Below are 26,955 nucleotides of genomic sequence, written 5' to 3'. Positions count from 1 at the left end.
GTGAGCCTACGACGTCGCGCTCTCCATGACCGTGTTAATTTCATGAACTTTGCTTTTTAGATTAAATGTCACTTTGACGTCGGTATTTAATTTAACAGTATTGTTATCTTATCGTGCGATCCATGTGTTTTTAGTACAAAAGATTTAGTTGTCTCGTAGCAACGCACAGACACACTACCTAGTTTATCTTAAAATCTAGGCACCTAAAATATAGAAGTGCAAAATAAAATATCTTACAATGATAAAAGAAAGTTTGAGCAGACGACACAGATAGCCATAGAGGGTGAGAGACCATATGTATGCCAATAATTAAAGTTCAAATTAGCTATGCAACAATGTAGTACCTCTCCAAGTTCCAAAATGTAAGGTGTTTTAGGTATCTCTACTATAATGGATCAATCAAAATTATACTAGGTTCCCCCAGAAAAAAGTCCTCTGCTGAGAGCCTCCAACTATTGTGCATCTAGAAAAATGTATATAGGAATTCGTCTCTATTAAAATTAAAGGCTAATAAAACACCTAGACAAATCGGATCGCCGCGATTCGATGTGGGATAGGCATCTCACCCCGAGCTTCCCACCCCGCGTCCTCCATCCCACGCACGCACGTCGTGACCAGAGATCGAAGCCTGGGAACATCGAAAAAATGAAATGCTGTGTTCAATTCCCACCTCCCCCAATCTTATTCCTTTTTCCGAAAAAAACACAAGGCATGCGCGGACAGGCTACGCCGCCTGGCTGCGGGGCTCTAGGGTTGCATGCGGCGGCGGTGGCGCCAGGCTCCCGTAGTGGCCGCCCTCCGACGCGGATGGGCCTTGGTGGCTGCTAGCCCTTTACCCGCGCCCTACGCGCATCTCTGTCCCCCTCTCTCCCAATGCGAGCCGGCCAGGGCTTGGGGCCCGCAGCGGGCACGGGTGAGGAGCTGGGCGCCCTACGCGAAGTGCTGGCTCGACTGGGCTGTGGAGGAGCAACCGCCGGCGTCGGAGCGACACAGCCGCAGGGCGGCACGACGTGGAAGGGTGTGGAGCGCGACGAGGAGGAATGAGATCTGTGGCATGGTCAGCCGCGACGCCCTCCCCCTCCTACCCGCCTCACCCTTCTAGGAGCTTTCGAAAGCGAACCCAAGCAGGTAGCCATGTTCCCCCTCAACCTGAACCCTAGCTTGACTAGCCCCTCCCTAGGATTCCAATAGATTTTTAGACTCTTCTCTGCTGGCGATTTCGGTGGGGGCAGTTCGTTTGGTTTTCGTATTCCCCCGGAACTTCTCCTACGATTTTTTGGCGTGGGCTTCCTGATCGCTCATGGCTCTACTGCGAACTCTAATAGCGATTGCATTGTGGTGCTTGTTTGGTGGTTGTAGAGTTTGAGGGACGACGAGGGGTTGTACCTCGCCAGCAAATCGGACGAGCAGCTGCTGATCTGCATCCCCTTCATGCAAGTGGTCAAACTGCATTCCGCGCTATTCAAAGGTCCCGAGGAAGAGGGTGAGATTTGCTACTCCCTGTTTGAGTTCTGTGCATTGCGGCTAGATTTGTGCCCAATTGGGGAGTACTACTTTCCGAAGATAGATGCAATAGTGATAGCTAGATCACCTAATGACCTGATTGATATTAGGTCTGTGAGGATCCTTGTGATATCATGTAACTTCAGTTGTGCTGCTGAAAAATATCCTTGTGTTTAGAATTGCAACAAAGGTGCTTACTTGTTTATATTTCTAATACTTGCATTAATATTGCCAGTGTTAAGTCACCATTTTATTGGAGACAATTCCCTATTTGACACCGCATGAAAATTCAGCCTCCCTTATTTGACACGGGTTCTTACTTTCGTTCCCAATAATCCTTGCTTTTGATGGATTCGATCAGGTACTGAAGGCATGGTGGCATGGTGCCGACGAATATGCTGCCTAATTGTCCTTTTTTAGATTTCGTTTGCCTCACCGTATGATGTTGCCTTACTGTTTCAGACATCTCTGCTCAAGAAAGTGGTAGGGTCGAAATTCGAAAATTGCAGAGAAAAGGCAGCCAACATCAAATGAGAATGATGCCTTAGCCAGTGGGAAACAGTGTCTTGCTTTCTCTGATGACTCTTCTCATGTGTTTGCACTATGAATATTTTTTTGTTTTGGTTGTGGTTGCAAGGCCATGGTGCTATTACTGAAGGAGCAGGATTGCTGGTTCTAGGTTGATCAGGTCAGTTGTTTGTAGTTCATGTCATTGTAAATGGTTTCCCTTTTACCAATGCAAATGTCAAATTATTAGTAATAAATTCAATAAAAGATGGTAGTGTGATAGAAAATAGTTAGCATAATAGAAATTTTTGATCGGTTCCACAGTCGAGGGCCCTCGACTAGACACCGAAAAGTATGTGTTTGTTCATGCATCTTGATTGGTTAGTCTACTAATTGGAGATGGCTGGGTGAGGAATCTGGAAGCTCTGTGCCAGCATGCAGTAAATTGTATTGCTAGGAAGGAAGAAGGAAGAAGAAATGCTTCTAGCTGTAAAGGAAAGACAGGCAATTTGGATACAACGTAGTAGCTATATAATGAGAACTTTGGGCATATATGCATCGCGCAGCAACTTATCTATATGAACTTTGGGCATTGCGAGGTTTCTCTTATCACTTTTCTTGTCAGATATATCACTTACAATATGATGTATATTTGACAAGAGAATCTATGTTTTGCAAACACATTCGGCAATCTAAGCATGACTGTTTCATGACCGAATGCGGATCATCTTTACACTTGTCCTTTTCATGTCTTCATGGTCATGGAGGAGTCACCAAAATTTTGGAGAAATCAGCTTTCATAGATTGGTGATAGTTTTTTTTTTATATGGCCATCAACTGTCCCCTTCTTTGAATTTAAGATGTGTATAAATGATTTTTTTTATTTTGTCTGCCATCAACTAAGCTTGCGTATTTATATGGTTCAAGAGGAGTAATTCCTATTGTCATGAACTTGCATTTCAATGCACACTTGTTTTCTAGATTTCTTAGATTGATTCAAGTTCCTAACTTTTTTCTCCATGTTGCAGCAACTAGCTGATGGAGGGAAAGCCAAACGGAAGCATGAAAAATAAGCCCATGGGCGTCATTAGCGTCACCGAGGGCCAAAATGACGTGGCACGGCAAACGATGGAGGAGCTCGCCGGCTTCCCTGGCTACAACGATGGCGAGGGCCCTTCAGTGACTTCCGTGTCGACTCCGAGGGCCTGCAGTGTCAGGTGTGTTCGTGATGTGCAAGCTATGGTTGTGAAGTGAGGTGTTGGTTTCCAATGGCGTGTGCTTCTTTTCGCAGATTGATGAGCTGGCCTCGTTCTTCGATTCGCCTGCGACGTCCGTGACCCGCGTTCTGTACACCGACAAGGATGTGCAGGCTCGAAGGTAACACAGTTGAGATTATCTGTTGTCGTGAGAATGTAACTTAGACATAATGTAACTTAAATGGTTATATGAGAAAAAACTTTACTATAACTTCTTAGTTTCCTGGATTGTATACATGCTCAAAGATATTGTGTAAAAGTTGAACTATAGAAAAAATCATTGGTTGTTTTTATGTGCGTCTCCAAGATAAATCCGTTGCGTTAACACGGACATTATACTAGTGTACTTAAGTCGTCGAACCCCTCCGAGTTTGACCGTTTTTATTATAGAGATGATGCATGGGACATTGCCCATACGTATTTGCCGGCCGAAAGGTTCGACTACTATTGTATGGCGCCATGTAGCGCAATTCTCCGTCGATTGACATGCCAGTAATTTGACGAACGAACAAATTAACGTTAAAATGTGCACCTATATACACAGAGAATGCCGGGCTGATTGAGGAACTTGCTAGAAGCGTTCACGTGTGTTGGCATGGCATGACGACGATCATGCATATCATGTGACAAGCCCGACGTGACACAGCCCATCATGCGCACCACACCACACCAACCTCTAGGCTCTAGCTCGTCCTGGCAGCGGGACCAGGGGGCGGCGGCGTACAGCGCACTGGCGCGCGCGCGCAGCCGCAGTAGGATGTTGCCATGTGCCCATGTGGGAGCTCACCACCCCCACACAGCTCAGACAACAAACACGAGCCCCGACCTATCCGAGAGCGCGCCGGCACGCAGCCGGTGTGCCAGCAGGTCCCTGCAAGGCAGACCTCGATGCTTGAATCCTACCCTGCACTGCATCTGCAGCCTGCAGGCTCCACTCCAGCTAGCCCAGACTTCGCTGGTCACGTCGCTAGTTTGGTGCCCGTGACCGTGTGCGGGTCCGTGTGGTTTTCACGTCTCTCCGTGCAAGACAAGGGCTGCTATGATATACGGAGTATATGCTGATTAAACTTTTTTTTTTGTAAGTTTGATTAGATTTGTAAAAAAATATTATCAACATTTGTATTTTTAAATAAGTTTATTATAAAAATAGATTCAATAATCTATCTATCTAATGATACTAATTATATACTATAACTATTAATATTTTCTTGTATATATTTGGTCAAGTAAAAAGTATTTGACTCATCGAAAAATGAGAACGACACTTATTTAGGGACAGAGAGAGTACTCCCTCCATGATGTCTTTTGTTTCCGTGCCGTAAGTTTGACTAGATTTGTAGAAAATACATGTAATATTTGTATCTTCAAATAAATTTATTATAAAAATAGATTCCGCGATCTATCTAATGATATTAATTTTATACCATAAATATTATTATTATTTTCATATATATTTAGTCAAAGTTGTTTCTCAGAAAGTGAAAACAACAGTTATTTAGGGATGGAGGGAGTATATCATATTACTAACATCACAAGTAGGGGCGGAGCTTAGTTAGCCCCACCCGGCCCCCTCCCCCATTTGTTCAGTCAAGCTCTGCTGTTGATCACAAGGGCTGGTTTAGTTTTTTTTTTCCGTCTACTAACATAATAACCATGAACATACAAACCACCAATGCTTAGGCGAGTTGGGCCTTGTTAAGACCTTCATAACACGCTAGATAAGTTTAGGACCTGGAAATGGTATTTTTAGAGTTTTGGATCTAATATGACACCTCAAGACAAGTCAAGAGACCCAAAAATACATTTTTGGAGATGAAAAAATATAGAGAGAATTAGAAATATTTGTGACATCAAATAGGTATACTGAAAATATAATTAATAAAAAATCTAATGATACTTATTTGGTGTCATAATATTATTATTTTATTATATAAATTTGATCAAATTTGAGATGCTTTGTCTTTTTAAGAAAATTGAAATGACTTCCAATTTGGGATGTAGGGAACAAAAAAGAACATTCTTTTTTTGATTAAAAAAAGGACATACTGGTACTACTGATGAATTCTCAATCCGTGGACCAACCAGTCTTTTATCAGGCCCTTTTTACAAAATGGCTTCAATTGGGCCCGTCAGAAGGCAGGTCGGCCTGCATCCGGTTTCTACATACCGCAGCAGGACGAGTGGACTCCCCTCAAAAAAAAAAAAAGGACGAGTGGACGACTCCCTCCGACGACGCCAGGTCCGGCAAACCATGGGCGCCGCGGCGGCCGACCTCGAGGCGCGTCAGCTCCGCATCCTCGGCCGTATTGCTGACCTCGAGCTCGCCGCGCAGCAGCACCGCCTCGGGGCGCTCTCCATCTCCGCCGCGCCCTCGGAGAACGGTGAGGCCGACGCGGGGGCCACCGAGGCGAGGCTCTCGGCACTCCTGGCCGCGCGCGGCGTGCGTGACTTCGCCTTACGTCGCGTTCCCGCCGACTACTACGACCGCTCCCTCGAGGAGCGCCGCGGCCTGCTCCGAGCCGACTCAGTCGCCCAGCTCTGCAAGAGCATCGTCATGGTATGGTTCGCCCCCTTTCCATTTCCTTGTGGCTGTTTCGTCGAGCACTGGGCCTGCCTAACTGCTAGGTTGAATACAATTACGTTAATGTAGTATTTTTATAGCCATTTTTGTGCGCATAGGATAGCTTGAATAGCATAATTTACTGATGATTGTTGCTATTGATTATTGAACAATGAATCACGTACTCTCTGAAGGTTGCAAATAGTTGTGTTGAATTTGTTTGTATAAATAGTACCATGGGCGCAATTGCTATAGTTAGTTGGTGGCTGAGTAAAGATCATGAGTTATGCTAGTTGTTGTCATGGCATTATAACTTGGCAAGTGATTTGATTTAGCAGTACTGTGGTATCCTGTTGAAGATTCAAAATAAGTACATAGCTGCTGTTTCTCATGATTTCATTGCATGTAGGCTGATGCATAGTAGAGTTTGTTGTTTTATATGCTACTATGTTATGAGCTATGACAAGTTGCAACAAAAACTGTTATGGCATTTCTAGCTTATATCAGAGATAATCAGCGCTAAGTTTATCAGAAGCAGTTTTTTTTTCTCCAAAATAACTAGCATTGTTTATAACATGCTTATATTACCTGAGTCTATTTCCCTTGATTTTTGGTGCAAGTAGCTGTTTGCTAATTTGTTGATCAGATTTGATTGCTATATGGCATGGATAAGAGATAGAGGCCATTATCTGCAAACGCCTCAAAGTTTGTGTTGAAAAACTTCCTACTTTGAATATTAAGGACAGACCAACATGCTTGTGTGCTTCATGAGATTCTTTTAGAATTTTCGCCTACTTAAAGTATTTGCGGAACCGGAACTTTTTTTAATTGCATTGGGCTTATTTAAATTCTACAGTTCTTTGAGAATCAGAGATGCAATCTGAGAAGCAGTGGGGCATCACTGCTTATCAGCTTTAATGGAGTGGTTGAACACAAAACGAGTACTGTTTTATCTTGGGAAGGACATGCATTGATTTACTTAACATTGAAGCATAGAACTACAGTTTTATGATCCTGCCTCAAAATCTTTTTTCTCGAACAACACAGGAGAGCTGCACGCCATTTCATTAAGAAGATTCTGCCTCAAAATCTGTTAATAATCTATCTTTAACATTAGTTGTGATGAATTCTGTCCATCTTTTATTAGGTGAACACCCAAGCTGCTGCAGATGTTGTTGATTGCAGTAATCCAAAGAATTCAAAATACTATGTCGTTGTTGTTCAGGTAAGCTTTAAGATATGCAATGTACCATTTAAAATTTATATACCTCGTATTTATACTGACGTAATGTATATTCCTGTAGTATAATGCACGGCTTAACGCTGAAAACATCAAGAACTTCCTGTATGAACTAAATGAGAAGCAAATACCCAAAAAGAGATTTAACAGTAAGATTCTTTTACAATGTATTTGAAGTTCCTTTTTTTTGGTGGGTGGTGTGTGTGTGTGTGGGGGGGGGGGGGGGGGGGGGGGGGGGGGGGTTAAGCTGATATGTGTACAATGATCCCTCGGCTTTTTATCAGTGCACTCTCAGGTGGTGTATCTCTTTTTTATGTCTGACTGCTGCTAGGGCAAGCACTTTTTCTATGTGGATGATGGTCTCTAAGTAGAACTGTTTGGTTCATATATGAGGAATTCTTATAAACAGAAATTGTCATCATAAAAAATAATGAATGCACTAAAATCATGTACAAATTGCAACGAGCTGATTACAGTGATATTCCTGATGGATTTAGAGTCTTAACATTGACAATGAAAAGATGTTGAATTTGCTACTAACACATTTCAGTAAAGTTTTAGCTTTTACAACTTCCACAATAGGCGTTGTGTGTCTCTATTCCTGGCCAAATTGCAGGCTATTTCTTGTGCCCTTTACTTTATCGCTGTTGGTACTATGAGGAACTGACCTAAACCTGCCGCCGGGGAACAAGTAAACTGGTTCACTACTGATTTCTGAAACATTGGTGCATGGCATATTTTGTAATAGGCACTGAAAGAAAATTCCTTGGCGCTAACTGTTTTCTTCATTATGCCATTGTAATTCTGCTTCTTCTTTTTCTATTTAAACATTTTCAGTGCTACTAATGAGCAGTGGCTCTTACCATAGTTTAGGCAATTTGAATGGCTGCAGGCCTACTATTTCTGTCATCTGAAACCAGCCTTGCTGTTTACTTTTGTTTGATGCAGTGAGGTTGGCACCAGAAGAGGAGTCACACAAACTTACTGGGTTTGTGCATAACGCTGTCACTTGCATTGGGATGGAAACAAACATACCGGTAATGTAAATTTATATTTACATTGCAGCTATTGAAGCATGTACATTGCAAAGATACAGCTATTAGGTTTAGATTAAAATTGATATATTTATGTGTGACAAACTGTGTATGTTGCATATCCATGCATGACATTCTGTAGTAAACATCTCTTTAGCTTTTCCAATCCTACAGCTACTATCCTATTCCAATCCAATTACATAAGAGTAAATGAATGGTAGCAGCAGCTAATAGATAGATGGTCCTACTCCAGTTACATAAGAGTAAGTGATGCATAATATCAATAACCAATAACCACTAGTTAGAAGGCTTGAACACTCAGCTGTGAGTATGGAGAAAACATCTTTTCAAACCGATGCTTTCGGATATTCTTATGTAACTTGCTTAAAATGCACGGCTTTATGCCTTATGAGTGAACTCACAAAGTTACAAAGGTACCTGATGCAAAAAGTTTCCTCCGCAGGTTATCATAGATGAAGCTATCACCAAATTGGATGAGGATTTCTTCTGGCTGGGTGGTGGAGAAGTTGACCTCAAGCTCGGGATGCGAACCTCACAATTCTTAAGTGCCTTTAGTCCATTCGTGGTGAAATGCAGCTGATCGATGATAGTCGTACAACCCAAGAGAAGCTTCTGATTCATTTATTTCTACCGAGCCTCCAGTCCACCCATCACATGGAGTTACACCACAATACAAGTAGGTTTGCTTGGATCTGGGGTTTGGATGTCTGTCTTTTTTGGAACAGGCTATTCCTGCTCAGTTGCTCGCGACACATTATTTACAGCTGATTGTTGTTAGATTGATGTGGTGGAGGGGACATTCTTGGGAAGATTGAGATATTTGCCACAACCAGGCATATAATAATACGCTTTGTAGTTTGTGCCTAAAATTAACAGTGGTTACTCGGTTGTTGTAGCAAAGAGTTACATGGTTCGGTCATGGTAATTTATCTGGAAGCGCTGCCGACACTAATTCTCCACTGTTATTTCATCACATCAAATGATATACCAAGATCATGCATACTCTGTGCGCGACAAAAGAGCAATCAAAAGCGCAACTACATATGAGAGGGGAATGAAATTAAAGAATTAGAGCTGCTGTGAACTTGTACTCTGCATTAACTTGAAATCCCCCCTCCATTGCTCTTATGAGCATGGAACAATGGAACATGATCCTCGGTTCTCGATCTTCCTATACAACAACACAAGATATGCTGAGTTCAGGCAGTTGCCGAACTGCTAACAATGCTGTATATCAACGTTGACTAGGATATCCCAGCAGTTCTTCAAAATCCCCCTGTTGTTGTGGCTTGTCTGCCTGAAGATGCACCGCTGCTGCTACCTGTTGTGAACAGCCGGTGCCGGGTGCGCATCTAGGTAGTCCATGGCTACTAGGGTTTCGGCGGTGTACACGGCGGTCGTGTTACTTCCTACTTGCTCGCTGTTGGAACCATCAGCTCCAAGCACCGACCGCTCTCCAATGCCTGACCTCACCTACATATATAAAGATAGAAAAGACTTTCCTATTTCACTTCCTTGCAAAATGCTGTGCAATGCCAAACGCATTTACATGCGGCATACCTTGATCGCTTCGATTGCTTTTCTCAAAGAACCACGATAGGAATCACCTGCAGATCAGACAACTGTGTCTATGAATGAATGCTCAATGAATCAAAGGGTGCCTAGCTACAATAAGTTTGTGCACACGCATCGCTGATGGGCAATCTAACAATACATGATGTATGGTTCGTTTTCATGTTTCATTCGAGGTATATATATTCAAATGTCTACGGGTAACAAGCATTAAGTCAACTTCATCACAAGGGTCGAGATCCTATCAAACATGCATAGACGCCATGGATGAACGTCGTCGTATGAGAAGAGAAGTATTGAAAGGTAACTGCACGACTAGGGTCACACAGTGATACATGATATTCTCTCATCGGTTGTGATGTGGGGTGTGGGTTCTAGGTTGATCGTAATCCAGATGGATTCCCTGATCACCCTCATGCCCATGGCGCTGAAGCTGTCGCAAAGCCCTAACGACATGCCTAGCATTTCTAACTACTCCACCTGATGATGTCACTTCCTTCTTCGCCTTCGCCACAATCGCTGCTTTGTTGACCATTGATGCATCCATTTTGCTTCCAACCGGAATCTCCGATGAAGATCTCATATTCCCCTTGGCAGCACCACCATCTATCACACCCTATGGAACAGAGAGAAAATGAAAAGAAAATGATTTGAAATTAGAAGTAGAACTTGTTGGCCTAGATCGAATGATTTTAGTTAGAATGTGAATTGGCTTACCTTGGGTGGTGAGGAAATCAGCTTGCTTGAGCAGTGCTTATTACCACGAACACGGAGATCACGACGAGCTTCGCAATTGGTAACGTAGAGAGCGAGGATGAACACAACTAGGAGGTCGGTAGTGGTGATGCTAAGCTTTAGCCGCCCCTTGGGAGAGCTTACGCTAAACATGGAGTGCTGTGGTGGTTGCTAGCTTGTTGTGATCTCTTAGAAGACATGGATAGGTAAGGGACGAGAATGATGAAGCATCAGAGAGTGGCTATATGTGCTTTGTATCATCGTTCCGATGGGGGCTGAGTGGCTGACAGAAGAAGAATGAGGAGAAAGCAGGCTCCATAACTAGTAGATCAGTGTTTAACGATTCCATGCATTGGGTAAAATATATACAAGTACAGAATGTATTGGGAGTGGTTTTAGAATAAATAAAGGTACCGAGGTGTACGTACGTACTCCATAAGGTTCTTCTTCATGTCAAGTGGCCAAGACATGCACCTAGCCAAATCTTTAGCACTGTAGCATGCATCTGCAGCCTCTGTTCTCGCAGCTGGTTGGAATTATCTATACCTTAGTCGACCTTTACTTTCTGTTTCAAGTTTCAACGAACAGAGGTTTGTGATTAACCAGGGAAGTTGTGATTAGCGCATGGAAAGTAAGGTCCACACCATCCTTCCTAGCAACAAATTCAAGCCAGATATCTGGTCCAAAAAAAAAACAAATTAAAGCAAGTGTATTTGATTTCACAGCACTGTATATCTGTCGTACGAACACTAGCTATAGGGCACGAGAAGCAGGGCAGAGCCATGTACTCAACCGCACATGGATGTCTCGATCCGTCGTCCCCGTTCTTGAGGCACGAGGTTCGGGGGCTGCGCATAGATTTTGTGGGCGGCTCAGCTCGACCTCGATCATCTGACCATGCGCGTCGTTGCCATTATGACATGCAGTGCGATCCAGTGTTTCGGCAAGCTTTGGAGCCGGTCCGTATCATCGAGCTGATTAACCAATCACGGTTTTATCGCCCCGGTGTGACCAAGTTGGCATTCTTAAGCTGGACTCTACTAGGATCAGTAAACCATTTTATTTTCTAGTATCATTACTCGTTTCTTCCGTTGCATAGCACCATCTGATCGATCCGTCGACATGCATGGACATGATGAACTTGGCACTTAAATAAGGCACACTATTGTTTGTTTTCCCTTGCTTGCAAAGTTTATGCGTATCATTAGACTAGAGAGAAGTATTAGCCTGAACTCGCTCTCTGAAGCCTGAAAGCAAACGAAAGGGTGCAGGCAGCGGGAGTTAGCCTTGCACTCGCCATCGGTCCGGCCGGTTAGCTTGGCGAGGAAAAAATGGCACTGCCTGCGCAGTGGCGTGGCGTTGGAGAAAGTGCCGGGCAAACGAAAAGAAATGATCAAATGATGGACGGGCAGGGCTGTCTAGATCGAGCGCGCCCGCATGCACCGCCGTCTCGGCCGCGCGCCCGCACCCGCTCGCCAGCCGTGCACATCATCCGTTCCCACGCACCAGCGCTGGCCGCTCGCCCGCTCCCTGTTGTCGTCTGGTACTCTGGTGCACCGTGCACGTACCACGATGGCTGCACATCTGCATGGCTGTGTTAACAGCACTACGGCAGGGTAGGGTAGAGGAACCAATTATGTATTTATGTTGGTGCCGCTAAAATTTATGTTGGCTGTAGTTTGTTTGTGTATATACCATTTTAAACTCCCTTTGTGCGCCAAACATCAACGTTATATCTCCTCATTGCCATTTCCGTTAGGTTCCGTTGAAGTGTTGACAAAAGTTGGTGTGGCATTTTTGCGAACAGTAATGAGAACACCTTTCGCTCATCGGCGGTGCTAGTGCCCGGATGTCCGGACGGACGCTCGCGCACTGCACTCCGTTTCATGCGCTCCACGTGGGGCCCACGCCGCTCGAGCCACAAGAGGGGAAGGGGGAGGCGCCTCCAATTCGGAAAGATCTGGCCACATCGTCATATGGATAACCTGCCGGCGCCAGGAGGAGGACACATCGAGACGATGCAGCAGAAGGCGAGGAAGAGAGATGCAACACTCGATCTGCTTTTGAAACATCCAAATACAACAGTTGCAACATACGTCTGAAGACAGATAAAACACTTGAAACATGTTTCAGAAACACTTGAAAACCATTGCAACCATACGCAACATACAGATGAAATACATGCAACGTATGTGCGAAACATATGTGACATCCAGATAAACACACTTGCAACATGCGTTCAGAAAACACAGATGAACCATTGGTAACAGACCTTTGCAACAGACATGTACAACCATTACAGCATATGCAACATCCATCTAAAACACTTGCAACGTACCTCTAAAACATATGAAACACTCGAAACATATGCTTGCAACATGTGCTTTCAGTAAAACATGGCAGCCAGGCGGGCGGAGCACGGCATAGCGGGATCCTAGTTGTGCGGCCGCGGTGGAGGAGGATAGCAACGGGCGGGCGGCTATGCGGCCCCCGGTGATAGGGCACACGTGACGCCCGCGGTGGAGGCGACAGCAACAGTCGGGTGGTGCAACCATGTGTGGCGAGCACGCCGCGGCGATGCGGTCATGGGGGAGCACGCCGTAGGAGTGGAGAGGCAGACTGGCGAGAGACGTAGGGAGGCGTGTGGGAGCTTCGGTGGAGCCGATCGCGGAGCGGATGTGTGAATTTTTTTTTAATCTGCGATGACTGGATGAGAACGGATGGAGTGGATAGGAACGACAGCTTCTGGACATCGGGTCCACTAACAGAGTCCGATGGGGACGGACGTCTGACTCCCAACATTACCGTTCGCTCATTCCATGAACCCACCGGACCACATCTTATCATCCATAACTTCTATTGTTATGCTCCTAGTTCAGCCTGATTATGGCTATGATTTTTCTCGTTGCGCTGCAGCCGATTGTTACAATTAGCTTTTTGCAACCACAGCGGTCATTGCCATGAACCATGGTCACTGGAATTGACATATTGTAACACACCAGTCTCCAGAGTTCAAACGGCATCAACTCTACACGCCGAGTAAGTCATACACTACCACTAATAAACTTTAGTCATTGTTTAATGTACAAGAGTTAATATGGGATTGGTGGTATAGACTCTAGAACCCTTGTACGTTGGTCTATCTCACCTTCAACAAGCACAGTGGTGCTAAACCCCACAATCTCATATCAACATACAACATAGTAACATACACAATGGGCAAATTCAAATTGGGTCAAATGTCTCACACATTCTATTTTGTTGTCTCCCCTTCATCGACGTCACTGATGATGCAAAACTTTCTGACCATAGAACACGAGGAAAGAGCAACTTTATGATCTTAAATTTATGGCAAGAGACATGTTGAGATGGCAATAAGATAGAAGTGGAATGCGGATCCGAAGTGCTTTGATGATTTTTCATATGCGTGCCAAGACAAAGTGTTCAGCTTGGATAGTTCTTTTACATGCATGTAATCCCTCTCATAGATGTTCCATGCAATTTTCTTATTTTGTTTTATTACTATTGTAAAATCTAATTAATATTTATTGAATTCTACGTACTACGCCATCCGTCCAAAATATAAGGCACACACATATATAGTTTAAAATCTATTTTGGTAGTGGTACATAGTCTCTTTACACTATTATTTTTTTGTATTGGAATCTTTATTTATTTCATTAGATTTTCTATGTATTTTCATACATTTAGATTGTTATCGTTGCTGCAACTCTTCAGAGTGCTGAAGATTCTTATGGAAGTGAAGGCTCGCAAATTCAGCACAGCCCTTCGACTCTGCAGCTATATAAAAGAGTCTATCTTTGCTGAACCGCTATCAGAGTCTAAGCATGAGGCTTTCGAGGTCTAGTACAACGCATTCCTGGATGACTTTGTCCCAGAGGTTGAACGCTTCTGGCCGAGGCGCGTTAAGGATTCATGTCGTCACTGAAGCTGTTCTGTTGGATTGTGCACGGCCTGAACAGTTGAGCGTGTCGTCGGGTGGTTAGTGAGTTTGTAGCCCAGGTGACCTTTGAGTGGGCATTGGCTGGTTTCATGCAGTTGAGGTCGCTAAAAGGATCAAGATGCACAAGAGGGGGTGAATTTGGCTAATTCTAAATTTCTTGCAATAATTAAGCCCTACACTTAGCCCATTTCACCCCTTTGTGCCTAGAAGTGTTTCAATTGTTCTATCGCACAAGAGTTTTGCACCCTAGGTTCTAATCCTACCCTAGCATGGCAATTTTAGAAATATAGAGACATGAATTGAATTGTTCAAATGTAAATGCTCAAAGTAAAGAGAGAAAGAGGAACGCGTTGATGTTTTTCTGAGGTATCGGAGAGTCGCCACTCCCCACTAGTTCTCGTTGGAGCACCTGCGCAAGGGTATAGCTCTCCCTTGATCCGCGCAAGGATCAAGTGCTCTGTACGGGCTGATTCTTTGACACTCTGTCATGGTGAATCGCCCACAACCGCTCACACCACGACTTGGGCCATCCACAAGCTCCGTCGGATGATCACCAAGTTTTCAATCACCACCAAGCCGTCTAGGTGATGACGATCACCAAGAGTAATAAGCACAAGCTCTCACTTGACCAAGAGAAGCCTAATGAGAAGGGTGGATGCACACTTGCTACTCCCTATGCACTAATGAGGTCCTTAATCTTGGATTATCAAATCTCAATCACCCCACTAGACTCTTGCTCTCCCTTGTACTTCAAAGGCGTTTCTCAGCTGAACATATGGGCAAGAGCACTAAGTTAGATGAGTAGGAGAGGTATTTATACTTTTCACCTCAAAACATACTTGTTGGGGTCCAACTCAGCACATTTCGGGGTAATCGGACGCTCAAGTCAAAGTGACCGGATGCGTCCGGTCAGTGGCCAACGGCTACATGACGCCAGCCTAGTTATCAGAGACCGGACTCTGACTAGCGTCCGGTCGCCACCAATCAGACGCGTCCGGTCAAAAAATTTCTTCTCTAGATGCTTACTGTTGTTGACCGGACGCTACCTCTTGTGCATCAGGTCACAACGTCCTCAGCGTCAGGTCGAAAAGCAAACCCTAGCAACACGAGCTAATACTGACTGAACGCGACATCTGTGAGTCCGGTCCAATGACCGGTCGATGAGCACACCCTAGTTGCGCGAGCTAACACTGACCGGACGTGGCACCTGTACGTCCGGTCCAGCGTCCAGTCATCATCCAAGTCTTCATTCACCTCAAATTTTACCAACTTTGAAAACGACATCGACTTCAACTGATCTATGGGCTATCCTTGAGCTACCTAGTGCTAAGTTTGACAAGTGTGCACCACACCTAAAACATTAGACTCATCTAGGTCAAGCTACTAGTTCATACCCCCTTAATAGTACGACCAAAGAAAAAGAAACAAAGTCATAAACTACTCTAAGTGTCTCAACAACACCAAACGACATTTAGAACTAGTTCATCCTTAACCTTGTGGTCCATCATTTGGAAACCAAAGCGATTTCCATCGACAGGGGTATGAAAACCATAATTACCCAATCAATCACCATTACCATGACCTAACTCAAGTTGTCTCTGCAAAACACACGTTAGTCACAGTAATCTTGTGTCGTCATTAATCACCGAAACCCAACTAGGGGCCTAGATGCTTTCAGTCGCCTCTAAGTTTGTTGTAATCCTTAGCTTCTTTCGGTTGTCCTTTCTTTTCGTTGTATTTTTTGTCCACCTCCTTACTAATGCGGGGTAGCTTGTAATGTTTATCTATCTCCTCTCAATAAAATACGTGCCTAGGTACGATCGTGAAAAAATCTAGAAAATAATTAAGTTAGTAGTTTCCTTGGGAGAGTAAAACAGATTGGATCAAATTAATACTTTTCTTTAATTTTAGTGTTTACTCATTATAATTTATTTGAATTATTCTTTATCTTATTTCTTTACAAATTCATTTGGAGATCAAACTGTTAACATTTTATGGTTTCTATTCAAATTTCTATTTACTAATTGTGTTTTGCATGTAGTCTTTGTTTAGGTACTTCCACCTCATATGGAAATAAAATTGCTAGTTTTCCCTACTTTATTATTTCAACTCCAATGTTTATTGAATTGTGTAATTTACACATATGGAAATCACTAATTTTGTCATTTTCAATATTGGATTTAACTATGTCCTGTGAGTATAATTTTGTGTAAAGAAAAAGGCCGTTCTAAAACTGGGCCAACATTCAGGAACTACAAGATTCCATGGACCTCAGCGCATACCAACATAACAACCTATTTTAAGGAATTTTAACCAAGTTTATAGAGAATTATATTATCTAGTCTAGACTATCAAATAAATGCGGTATCAATAAAATATATTTCCTGATGTATTGAATGAATCTAATTTGATTCTGTAGATATTTATGTATTTCCTATAAACTTAGTTAAAAACTAGAGAAGTTTGAATTAAGAAAAAAACTAGAACGCCTTACAATTGGAATGGAGGGAGTACATCATGATAAGATCAAACTGGGCCAGGAACATCTGTGCCTAGAGTACCTGCAAACGGGGTGTTTGATCCGGTGCTGGATGTAGAAGGTGTTGTTGCACGGATGGTCTTCGCAGCAGGCCCCGTGAAATCAATGAAAAAGCTTGTATTCAGGTCAATAGTCAGAAGGCATAGATCTTCCAGCACTCTGAAAGCAGACGTCAGGTCCATCTTCAACGGAACGAGACCAAAGGACAAATGGTCGGGACTGCTGATCTTCATGAATGCCAGTGAAGAATCCACTGGAGCATTTTCCAGCACAGAACTAAAGAACAGGTCATTCAGCTCAGAAATCAGTTTTTGCAGTTGGCTCAGTATATCTTTTCCTTTGGCCACAGCACCTGACTCATCAGAGTTTTCATTCGCAATAGCCACCGCGGCTAACATGTTGGCCAAACTAATGGCCTTGTGTTTTTCAATCAAAGCCGGAGTAACAGTAAAGGAAGTAGGTTTCCCATCCAGATCTTTGTGAAACAAAAACAGTGGACCTGAAGTCTTCCTCTTCTTCGGCTGTGGTTTAACCACTACATCACCCTGCTGGATATCAGTGCTAGGCTCACGCTTGAGAGAATCAAGATACTGAATCATCCATTTTGTGACTCTAAAACAGCATTCCACGTGCATATCAGAGCTCCTGAAATGTTTGGTGATTTTCCCAGCTGTGGTCGACGCTGGTATCACCCATTGGCAGGCCAGGCAGCGGAGTCGTCTTTCCCTCACCTCATCGTCGAAAGCCACCAGAAAATCAGAAACTGAACCTTTCCCGTCTCTGTCACCTGGCATGCATGACGGGAAATACAGGAGGAGGTAATCACAGAGAACACCGAAAATATTTTCATCTTGATCTGCTGCGGGTGGCTTGCGGTTGTTCACGCAATTCTGGACCATCTTCATTCGATCCTCCAAATCAGCAGGCCTGAACAGTTCATCACTGTTGTGGTTCAGGAGAGGCTTCACTTTATCACTGAAAACTTTTTCCGCTTCCATCAAATGGGCAATCTCGGCTTGGTAAATGGAGAAGAGAATTCCTGGATGCTGATAGAAGCTACTTCCCTGGACCTTTGTCAAGATCTCAAGAACATGCATGCTCCTCGAGGCCTCTGTAATCGTGGTTTTGAACTAAACCCTCGGCAGCATCCACATCAAATTTTACAAATTTCAGGGTAGCGCCGACAGCATCCTCCATGACTGTGGCGGCGTCTTGGACGGCGACGGCGGATGTCGCGGGGGCGGCGGAGGCAGATGTGGCGGCCATAACACAGTCAATGTCTGAGACAACGCTCCTTCCCACGCCGGCTAATTAACTCACTTGTACTTTCGTTCTCGCTTTGCATAAAAAGTTTAAACCGAGAGCTACAGTAATCCGCGATGCTCTTATCGCTATAGTATCGGCCATTCGGCCCAGCCCACGACCGGCCCATTAGTGGGGTCTCGATCCTCCAGCAGTCTTTTCTGGTCAACGGCGGCGGCGACGGGAAGACGATGATATAAAAACCTAAGTTTCGCAGGTGAGTTGTAAACGTAGATTTCTTGTGCTGTCTTATATATGATCCAATGTGTCTTGATGGCTCCGAGAGATTATATATGTGTTCGAAATCCATCTATATCTATCATGGGAACGGATCGTGTGCAAACTAAGCTTCCCGTGTAAACATGTAAACTAGCGACGTGGGCTCTAGGATCGTGATCTGATGGCTCCTGAGAGAGGTGGGAAATATTTGCACTTAAACGCCCGCAGCATCCCACCGGTTCGTAGATTTTTTTCACGTTACCCCCCTCCTCCGTTCCGTCCTCCGTTCCGTTTGGCCGTCGTCTGGATCGCGAGTTTGCTTCGTCGGTTCGCTGGATCGCGGTTCGCTGGATCGCGACCGCCGCGCCGGCCTGGATCGCGCCGCCGCCCAACATCGCGCGGCCGCCCAACATCGCACAACATCGCGCCGCCGCCCAACATCGCGCCGCGGCCCAACATCGCGCTGCCGCCGGACTGGTTCGCCTGGTTTGCGCCGCCGGCCTTGTTCGTCGCCGGCCTGGGTCGCATCGAGAAGCCACCACGAGGGCCTGCAACGTCGTCGCTGGAGCAGCAGGGCCATCCACCACGAAGCCGGCGATCTTGCTGGACGTGAGACCCTCCATCTCCGATTTAGTCAGCCCCTCCATCTCTCCTTCCTCTGCCCTATGTCTGCAGAAACTCGCGCCGCAGCCGCAAACTATTTCATCACAGTGCATATGATGAAAACTTGCAGGTCATACTGTGATGATGGAGCCCCATCCGGCAGCGTCCACCGTGGAGACGAAGGACCCCCGTCCGATGGCCACGAACTCCACTCCGATGGTGCTCACGAACTCCGACCTAACGCTGAGCACGGGCTCGCCTCCGTCGTTGGCCACGAACGCCGCCGCAATGCTGCCTATGATCCCAGGAACACACGGCCCCGATGCAGGTTTGTTTTTTCTACAAAACTTTCATCTTTACTATCACATTGACTACGCTCATTGGTAATGTCGTCGTTAACATGCAGTCCTGTCCATCATGGACGTCGATGCTGGAGTTGTAGCCCACGTTGAGGAACCAAGCACACCACGGACTATACCTTCTCCTAATATAGCAGATAAGTGCAAAGCAAATAAAAAGCCTGTGGTGGGAATGACTTTTGATACACTCAAGGCTGCGGAGATTTTTTACAAAGACTATGCACACGATGCTGGTTTCTCGGTTCGTGTTGGTGCACATAGGAAGGAGAATGAGGTAATATTGTACCAGAGGTATTTGTGCTCAAATGAAGGATATAGGAAGAAGAGCGAAGAAGAAGTTAGTGAGCAGCCCGGGAAAAAAAAGAAGACATCAAATGTGATGGACACCCGATGTGGTTGTGAGGCTCATATTGTTGTCAAGCTTGACAATGAGAAGAAGTATCAAATATTGTCATTTGTTGAGGAGCACAATCATGTTTTCGTGTCGCCAGATAAGAGGCACCTGCTACGATCCAACCGTCAAGTTAGTGAGAGGGCAAAGAGTACTTTGTTCAACTGTCATAAGGCTAGCATTGGCACGTCACAGGCATTTCGACTTCTCCAAGTCACTGACGGTGGATTTAAGCATGTTGGTTGCACGCTGAGGGATTTGAAGAACTACTACCGTGACCTGAGGACCAAAATCAAAGATGCTGATGCACATATGTTTGTGCATCAACTTGAGCGAAAGAAGGAAGCAAATCCTGCCTTCTTTTATGAGTTTATGGTGGATAAAGAAGGACGACTTGTGCGTGTCTTCTGGGCAGATGCCACATGTAGAAAAAATTGCAGTGTTTTTGGTGATGTGCTTTCGGTAGATTCTACATATACTACCAACCAATATGATATGAAGTTTGTGCCATTCACTGGGGTCAATCATCACTTGCAAAGTGTTTTCCTTGGCGCAGCGTTTCTGGCTGATGAAAAGATCGACTCATATGTATGGTTGTTTCAGACCTTTCTTAAGGCTACTGGTGGAGTAGCACCTCATCTAATCATAACAGATGAAGATGCGAGCATGAAGGCTGCTATTGCTCAGGTTCTACCAAATACAACTCATAGACTTTGCATGTGGCATATCATGGATAAGGTTCCTGAGAAGGTTGGGCCAGACATAAAAAATGATGAGGACTTCTGGAAATTATTAAACGAGTGTGTTTGGGGCTCCGAGAATTCAGATGAGTTTGAGTCTAAATGGAATTCTATCATGACAACGTATGTGCTCACTGAAAATGAGTGGTTTTCCACAAAGTTCGCCAGCCGAGAATCATGGATCCCAGCATACTTTATGGACATACCTCTAGCAGGACTTCTTAGGACTACATCACGATCGGAAAGTGCAAATTCTTTCTTTAACCGTTTCATTCATCGAAAATTATCCTTTGTTGAGTTTTGGCTGAGGTTTTCAACAGCTTTGGAGTGCCAGCGCGAAGAGGAGTTGATAGCCGACAATAAAAGTCTTCACTCCAACCGTACATTGATGACACCTTGGGTCATGGAGAAGCAGTGTAGTGTTGTATATACTCATGAAATTTTCAACAAGTTTCAGGAACAACTAATGGTTGCAAGAGACCATTGCATTATTCAAGGAATTTCAGAGAATGATGATAAAAAAATTGTCACTATTAGCAGCCAATCTGGTAAAGAGCGAGTAGTTCAAATGAACAAATCAAACTTGTTTGGTATGTGCTCTTGCAAATTTTATGAGTCCTATGGCATCCCATGTCGTCATATCATTCAAGTGCTTAGAGGCGAAAAACAAAATGAGATACCACCAATTTATTTTATAAAAAGGTGGGATATGAGGTGTAAAAGGTGAGTTTACAGAGTTGTTTTGTTTTATATAGACGGACTGTTTTTACATGTGCAATATTTCTGATTGGTTGTTTTATTTCATAGAGAAGTGACATTTGATGAGGAAGGTAACCTACTGGATGAAAAGGCTAAAGATCCTGTGGAGGAAGCAATGGCGAGAAAAATTTCAGATTCACGTAACAAGTTTGAAGAGCTAATCCAGATGGCCAAGAACTCTGAACAAGGAATAGAATTTTTATATTCTAGCTTATCAAACCTTGTACAACCTCTTCAAAATATCGTTCCTGCTGCTACAGCCAGTAAACAAGATGAGTTCGAATCGTTCCTTGGTGGAAAAATTCCACAAGAAGTTGAGATACATCCACCAAATGATATCAACTCCAGAGGGCGAAGCAAAAGAATCAAGAAGGGCAAGGAGCAGAAGGCGCCCAGAAAACGGATGTGTGGAAAATGCAAGCAATTAGTGGCTCATGACGCACGTAATTGCCCGCTCAATGGTGTGGAAAATGCAAGCAATTAGTGAGCTCTGAATATTTCTAGGTTCATTTTGTTAAGACATGGAAGGTTTATGTTACTGGATATTTTTAAACATGTCGTTTATACTTTGTCTTGTGTCCTCTGAATATTTCATTGCATTAAGCAAAGAATTTCGCTTGTTTGAATTAAGCATTGGGGAGAACACACTCGGAAGGGAGAACGTTCAGAATCCAGCAGATGATCTAGTCCCATCGTCAGGCCTGAACCACCACCTCGGCGAGCTCCTGGAAAAGGGGACGGGACACGGACGTGACCGGCGGCGAACCAGGCCTTGTTCGTCGAGCGACCGGACGTGGGCGGGATGTCGTGGCCGGTTGCGATGAGGCGCGACTGGAGGAAGTCGAGCGATCCGTGGTGGCGCACGGCGCGGCGGCGATCCGAGGACCGCGATGTTGGGCGGCGGCGCGATCCAGGTGACGATCGATCGGGGGGAATCGCGTACGTAACGTAACGATCGCGACCGATCGATGTTTCGCGTACGTAACGATCGCGAGATCGCGATCCCGAACGGCGGACTGACGGCCAAACGGAGGAGGGGGTCACGTGAAAAAATTCAACGAACCGGTGAGATGCTGCGGGCGTTTAAGTGCAAATATTTCCCACCTCTCTCAGGAGCCATCAGATCACGATCCTAGAGCCCACGTCGCTAGTTTACATGTTTACACGGGAAGCTTAGTTTGCACACGATCCGTTCCCATCTATCATATATCTATATCCGTACCTGTCTATATCTAATACTCCTACTTATATAAATCTCGCGTTCGAATCATACAAGAGTCCGTCGTCTCAAGAGTTCACAACCAATTCCAAACGAATACAGATGCACAAATTTCCAACATTGCCAGATTCAATGGAGAGCTCCTCAACGTGGAGGAAGCCATGCCAGGCCGCAGTACAAGACATGGACAGCCTCAAGGCCCTCGATTCTTCTGCGCGTTGCGTCCTCGCCTCACACCGTCGTCTCCTCCACGCGCAGCAGCTGGCACCAAATGCTTCACCGCGGGGCGCCGGACACTCTCCGCGCCGCGGCCATGCGGCCCGCGCCGTCGTCGGCCGTGTGATACGCCGCAGCCCATGATCCGGGCTTACGACCCGTCATCAAATCATACTGATTTAGTAGTTTTACTCTCTCTTTTTTTCGCGTGCCAACTCTTCGCCTTCAACCAACCAAATTTTCTGAGCTGTCCAAGTTTTGTCTTGGCTAATACGGAGTAACATGTAGTTCCTGCGTTGCTCGCTTGTTTGGATCGACGTGCGTGGGCGGGCGCAGCTCCCGGCTATGATCCAAACAGACGACGGCTGGCCGTGGCACGATGGAGCGCGCCTGTCCGCCGCCGCCGTGTCGGCCGCGCGCGCCCACACACCCGCCAACCTTGCAAAGTTGCAAGCGTTGCTCGGCATCGGCAGTCATCGCCTTCCCATGATCCCAATTCCCATCGGTCCCAGTATCCCACCCGCGCACTGGCCGCTCCCCGTTGTGGTCCGCTGCACCGTGCACGCAGCACGTACCACGCTGGCTGTCAGCCGCGTCTCTGTCTCTCCGCACCCGCCGCTCCTGCATCCAGCATCCCCGTGGCCCGTGCAGCCGCCTGCCGCCTGCCCTACTGCTCGTTCGATCGATCGGGACAGCGCAGAGCCCAGCGGATCATTGCCGATAGCCACCAAAATGGTGGAACACGCGAACGATTTTTCCAGAGAACAGGAGGCGGCGCAGAAAATGGTGTTGCGCTGCATGAGCACGAATCCTGATCGCGCGCGCAGAGACGAGTTCCGATATGGGGCGGCGGCGCGACGAGGGATTAGTTGAGGGTTCGCTACGCATGGGATGGGATGGGACGGCCGCCGGGTGGGGCCTGATTACTTTGATTAAACGAACTGTATTTTAATTTCTGTTTGAACTATTAGATGGACAGCTTACTGAGCATATGTCATGGAGGCACTATGGAAAGAGATCGCTATAGATATATTGAGTTTGTTGAGATACAAAGCGTATCTGTGCTATTCAATGAGAAGCCTTCATTTAGTGAGTTAGTTGTAAGGGCTCAGGAGGAGCTATATTGCCATGGAGCTGATGATGATGATGACATCGCAGTGGAGGGTGTACTTCACCTAGGTTCCCCTCCCAACATCCTAAGGAAGATGATCCCAATTGGGTGTGCAGACCAGTGGGAAAACGATATGAGATCGGCTATGAAGTGCTAGTTCCAAAGTTTGGACGTGGTTGTGAGTTGGGTGTTAGTTGATCCCATCTCTCGTGGGTTTTTCCCACCAATGGATCAGCAGGCACACTTCGACCCTTCCGTCCCAGAACCTGATATGGATGTGGAGGTTGCACCTACGGTTTTCGATGCTCAATCTGCCCCCAATGAGCTAGTTGGAGATGCTTGTTAGACTCATGATGTTGTGGCAGATCCTCCTCATGAGATCCCTTTGACACAGAATCATCCGAGTAAGTGTCTTATCCGCATGGTTATTGAGAGCTTACCGCCTTTCTTACATATATTTTTTTCATTCTTTCCTTATTTTTCTACTTATGTTGCAGGAGACATTCCAGATAATATGGATGTGCCTACTGTTGCTGCGTAAGTGCACTGTAGAGATGGATTTTGTGGCTCTAATAGTGTTGAAATTATGAATGGTTCGGAGCCATATGAGATGACAAGGGCTCTTGATTCTGATAATGATCGTACTGTTGGAGAGCTGGCAGAGAGTAATGTTGAGATACTAAGGCGTATCTTTCCCGACCGCCGTGATCCAAGAGTTCACGAGTTCAGCGATCTTGCTCATTCCGATTAGGCGTGTGCAGAAGGACCTGATGATGAGCTCCTAGAAGCTCCTGAGGCTGGCCTTAACATGGTAATTGAGAAGGATAGGGTATTCAAGGACCTCCCTATATTGAAGAGGTGGTTGCAGGCATTTGCAGTGATATGAAAGAGATCTTACAAGGTCTTGTATTCATATACGAAGCGCCATTACAGAGTTGTGTGTCACAAGGAACACTGTCCATGGAGGGTTTGTGCAAGGAAGCAAAAGGTCACCGAAAAGTGGAAGATCATAAAAGTTATCGGGACACACAATTATGCTGACCATGTGCTGACACTGAAGCATCGGCAGTTGATATCTACCCTCATTGCTAAGCGGTTGATGAGAATATTACAGGGAAAACCCAACATGAAGGTTAGGACAATTATCAAGACCGTTGATGCGTTGTATGGAGGTTATGTGATAACTTATGGTAAAGCTTGGAGGGCTAAGCAGCGAGTGTGGAAGATAATATATGAGGACTGGGAGGATGGGTATGAGCAGTTACCAGTACTTTTTAATGCAATCAAAGCGATAAATCCAGGCATGCATTATGAGTACATCCCAAAACTAAATGCATGGAAGGATGGGAGACATATATTCTTCCGTGCTTTCTGGTGCTTCCCTCAGTGTGTCGAGGCCTTTAGGCACTATCGTCCTATCTTCTCCATTGATGGTACATTCTTGATTGGCAAATACCAAAACACACTTCTTATAGCCATATCCTGTGATGCGAACAACAAGTTAGTTCCTTTGGCATTTGCTTTGGTTGAGAAGGAGAACAATGACAGTTGATGATGGTTTTTGAGGCTAGTTCGGATACATGTGGTTGGGCCTGGCAGGGAGGTTGGCGTCATATCTAATAGGCACCGGGGCATACTTAATGCCGTGCGAGAGCAGATAGAGGGGTATGGACCTTTGCACCATCATTGGTGTACTCGGCACCTTGCCGAGAATCTACTCCGAAAGGATGGTGTGAAGGATAACTTATATCTGTTCTAGGAAGCTGCTCGACAGCTTGAGGACAAGTATTTTTAGAAAAAATTGGAGTTGGTCAGAACCGCATCAAATGCAGAAAGTAGACAATGGCTCACATGTTTGGTGAGGGATTTGGAGAAATGGATAAGAGCTCATGACGCCGGTGGATGGAGGTACGAGTTTCAGTGCTGCAACATGGCGGTGTCATTCAATAAGTTGCTATTGGGGATATGTGGTATGCCCATGAATGTAATCGTTCAATTCACTTTCTATAAGCTTGTTGCCTAGTTCAATGATAGACATGCCCATGCATTGAAGTTGCGGAGTGATGGAGAGATATGGGCTCTAAAACCAAAGGAACACCTAGAGAAGGTAAATGAAAGGACTGGCACACATGAGGTTACATGTTTTGACCATGCCACAGGGACTTATCTAGTCGAGCATAGGGGCGGTACAACATTTGACGGTGAGGTCCGAGAGTTGAGGATGCATGTGGTAATCCTCCAAGATTTCACATGCACTTGTGATAAACCAAGGCAATACCACTTTCTATGTTCTCATTTGGTGGCAGCAGCTAGGCATCGCAACTTTAATATCGAGAGCAGGATACCTCATGAGTTCAGTGTCGACACGCTTGTGCACACATGGAGCCCCCGCTTTGTGTCTTTCCAGGACCCTGGAGAGTGGCCTCCATATGATGGGCCAAAGTACATTGCGGATCCAGCTTACCGTTGGAACAAGCGTGGATGAAGGAAGAGGATGAGGCATAGGATGGTTATGGATCAGATACCGAGAAGAACGAGGAGTGGGAGAGGAACCCCATTTCTTACTGACCCCGAGCAATATGAGTGCGGCAAGTGCGGTAGACTGGACCATAATTCACGCACTTGCTATTGGCAGATTAGTAAGGTGCAACTATTGGTTGTTTTCATTATTTCATATTTGTCGTATTCATTCAATTAATTATGCATGTCTCAATTTATGCTTGTAATTGTGTTAATGACTTGTATATTTCTAAGTTTATATTTCATTGTATATTGAATTTCTATTTCATTGACTTTTTTGTAGGATGGCACAATTCCACCTGCTCGACCCCGTGTACAAGGAGACCCACTGAGGATGTCTCATACCAGAGGGGCAGGTAATAATCTATACTCTTGTTCAAAATTTTGTGAGCATACACGTGTTCATGAAGTAATGAGAGACTATGTTTTATTTCATGCAGGACCTTCTGCTACTTCATCCTAAAACCCACAATGGGTTCTTGGACATGTAGTACGATAATAGGTACACTCCTTTCCTGCAAAGAGCTGGCCTAGATGTTATCTCTTTTTAGGTTTGTCGTGGGTTGCCCAAATTCAACTCAGCGG

General features: G+C 45.2%; 2 protein-coding genes across 4 annotated transcripts; both read left to right on the top strand.

The window, feature by feature from the left end:
• The first annotated feature begins 646 nt into the window (after positions 1-646).
• On the top strand, positions 647-9,065 carry LOC136467446 (uncharacterized). 2 transcript variants are annotated; one of them, XM_066466158.1, is made up of 10 exons: positions 647-1,128; positions 1,360-1,483; positions 2,141-2,191; positions 3,039-3,227; positions 3,302-3,387; positions 5,352-5,823; positions 6,974-7,051; positions 7,131-7,215; positions 8,015-8,103; positions 8,564-9,065. In XM_066466158.1, the coding sequence occupies exons 6-10, from the start codon at positions 5,377-5,379 to the stop codon at positions 8,699-8,701; spliced, it is 837 nt and encodes a 278-aa protein (XP_066322255.1). In that variant the 5' UTR covers positions 647-1,128; positions 1,360-1,483; positions 2,141-2,191; positions 3,039-3,227; positions 3,302-3,387; positions 5,352-5,376; the 3' UTR covers positions 8,702-9,065. The 2 variants fall into 2 exon arrangements, with proteins under 2 accessions (XP_066322255.1, XP_066322254.1); XM_066466157.1 differs by having other exon boundaries at positions 1,865-2,191.
• Positions 9,066-18,726: 9,661 nt separating this feature from the next.
• On the top strand, positions 18,727-22,384 carry LOC136464008 (protein FAR1-RELATED SEQUENCE 5-like). 2 transcript variants are annotated; one of them, XM_066462971.1, is made up of 5 exons: positions 18,727-19,061; positions 19,186-19,383; positions 19,462-21,268; positions 21,353-21,787; positions 21,936-22,384. In XM_066462971.1, exons 2-5 carry the CDS (start codon positions 19,197-19,199, stop codon positions 22,126-22,128), a joined length of 2,622 nt encoding a protein of 873 aa, XP_066319068.1. In that variant the 5' UTR covers positions 18,727-19,061; positions 19,186-19,196; the 3' UTR covers positions 22,129-22,384. The 2 variants fall into 2 exon arrangements, with proteins under 2 accessions (XP_066319068.1, XP_066319069.1); XM_066462972.1 differs by lacking the exon at positions 21,936-22,384 and having other exon boundaries at positions 21,353-21,912.
• The last annotated feature ends 4,571 nt before the right edge of the window (positions 22,385-26,955 follow it).

The sequence above is a fragment of the Miscanthus floridulus genome, chromosome 7, assembly GCF_019320115.1.
Source record: "Miscanthus floridulus cultivar M001 chromosome 7, ASM1932011v1, whole genome shotgun sequence".
Lineage (NCBI taxonomy): Eukaryota > Viridiplantae > Streptophyta > Magnoliopsida > Poales > Poaceae > Miscanthus > Miscanthus floridulus.
The sequence above is the reverse complement of the archived record's forward strand: the minus strand, read 5'-3'. Positions and strand labels throughout refer to the sequence as shown.

What these genes read in the sequence shown, in the direction of transcription:
- LOC136467446 (XM_066466158.1), top strand. Translation starts at nt 5,377, where the DNA reads ATGGCTTCAATTGGGCCCGTCAGAAGGCAGGTCGGCCTGCATCCGGTT. An exon ending in TCTGCAAGAGCATCGTCATG is followed by an intron (nt 5,824 to 6,973) that starts GTATGGTTCGCC and finishes ATCTTTTATTAG; the next exon opens with GTGAACACCCAAGCTGCTGC. An exon ending in GGATGGAAACAAACATACCG is followed by an intron (nt 8,104 to 8,563) that starts GTAATGTAAATT and finishes TTTCCTCCGCAG; the next exon opens with GTTATCATAGATGAAGCTAT.
- LOC136464008 (XM_066462971.1), top strand. Translation starts at nt 19,197, where the DNA reads ATGATGGAGCCCCATCCGGCAGCGTCCACCGTGGAGACGAAGGACCCC. An exon ending in AACACACGGCCCCGATGCAG is followed by an intron (nt 19,384 to 19,461) that starts GTTTGTTTTTTC and finishes GTTAACATGCAG; the next exon opens with TCCTGTCCATCATGGACGTC. An exon ending in GTGGAAAATGCAAGCAATTA is followed by an intron (nt 21,788 to 21,935) that starts GTGAGCTCTGAA and finishes GTTTGAATTAAG; the next exon opens with CATTGGGGAGAACACACTCG.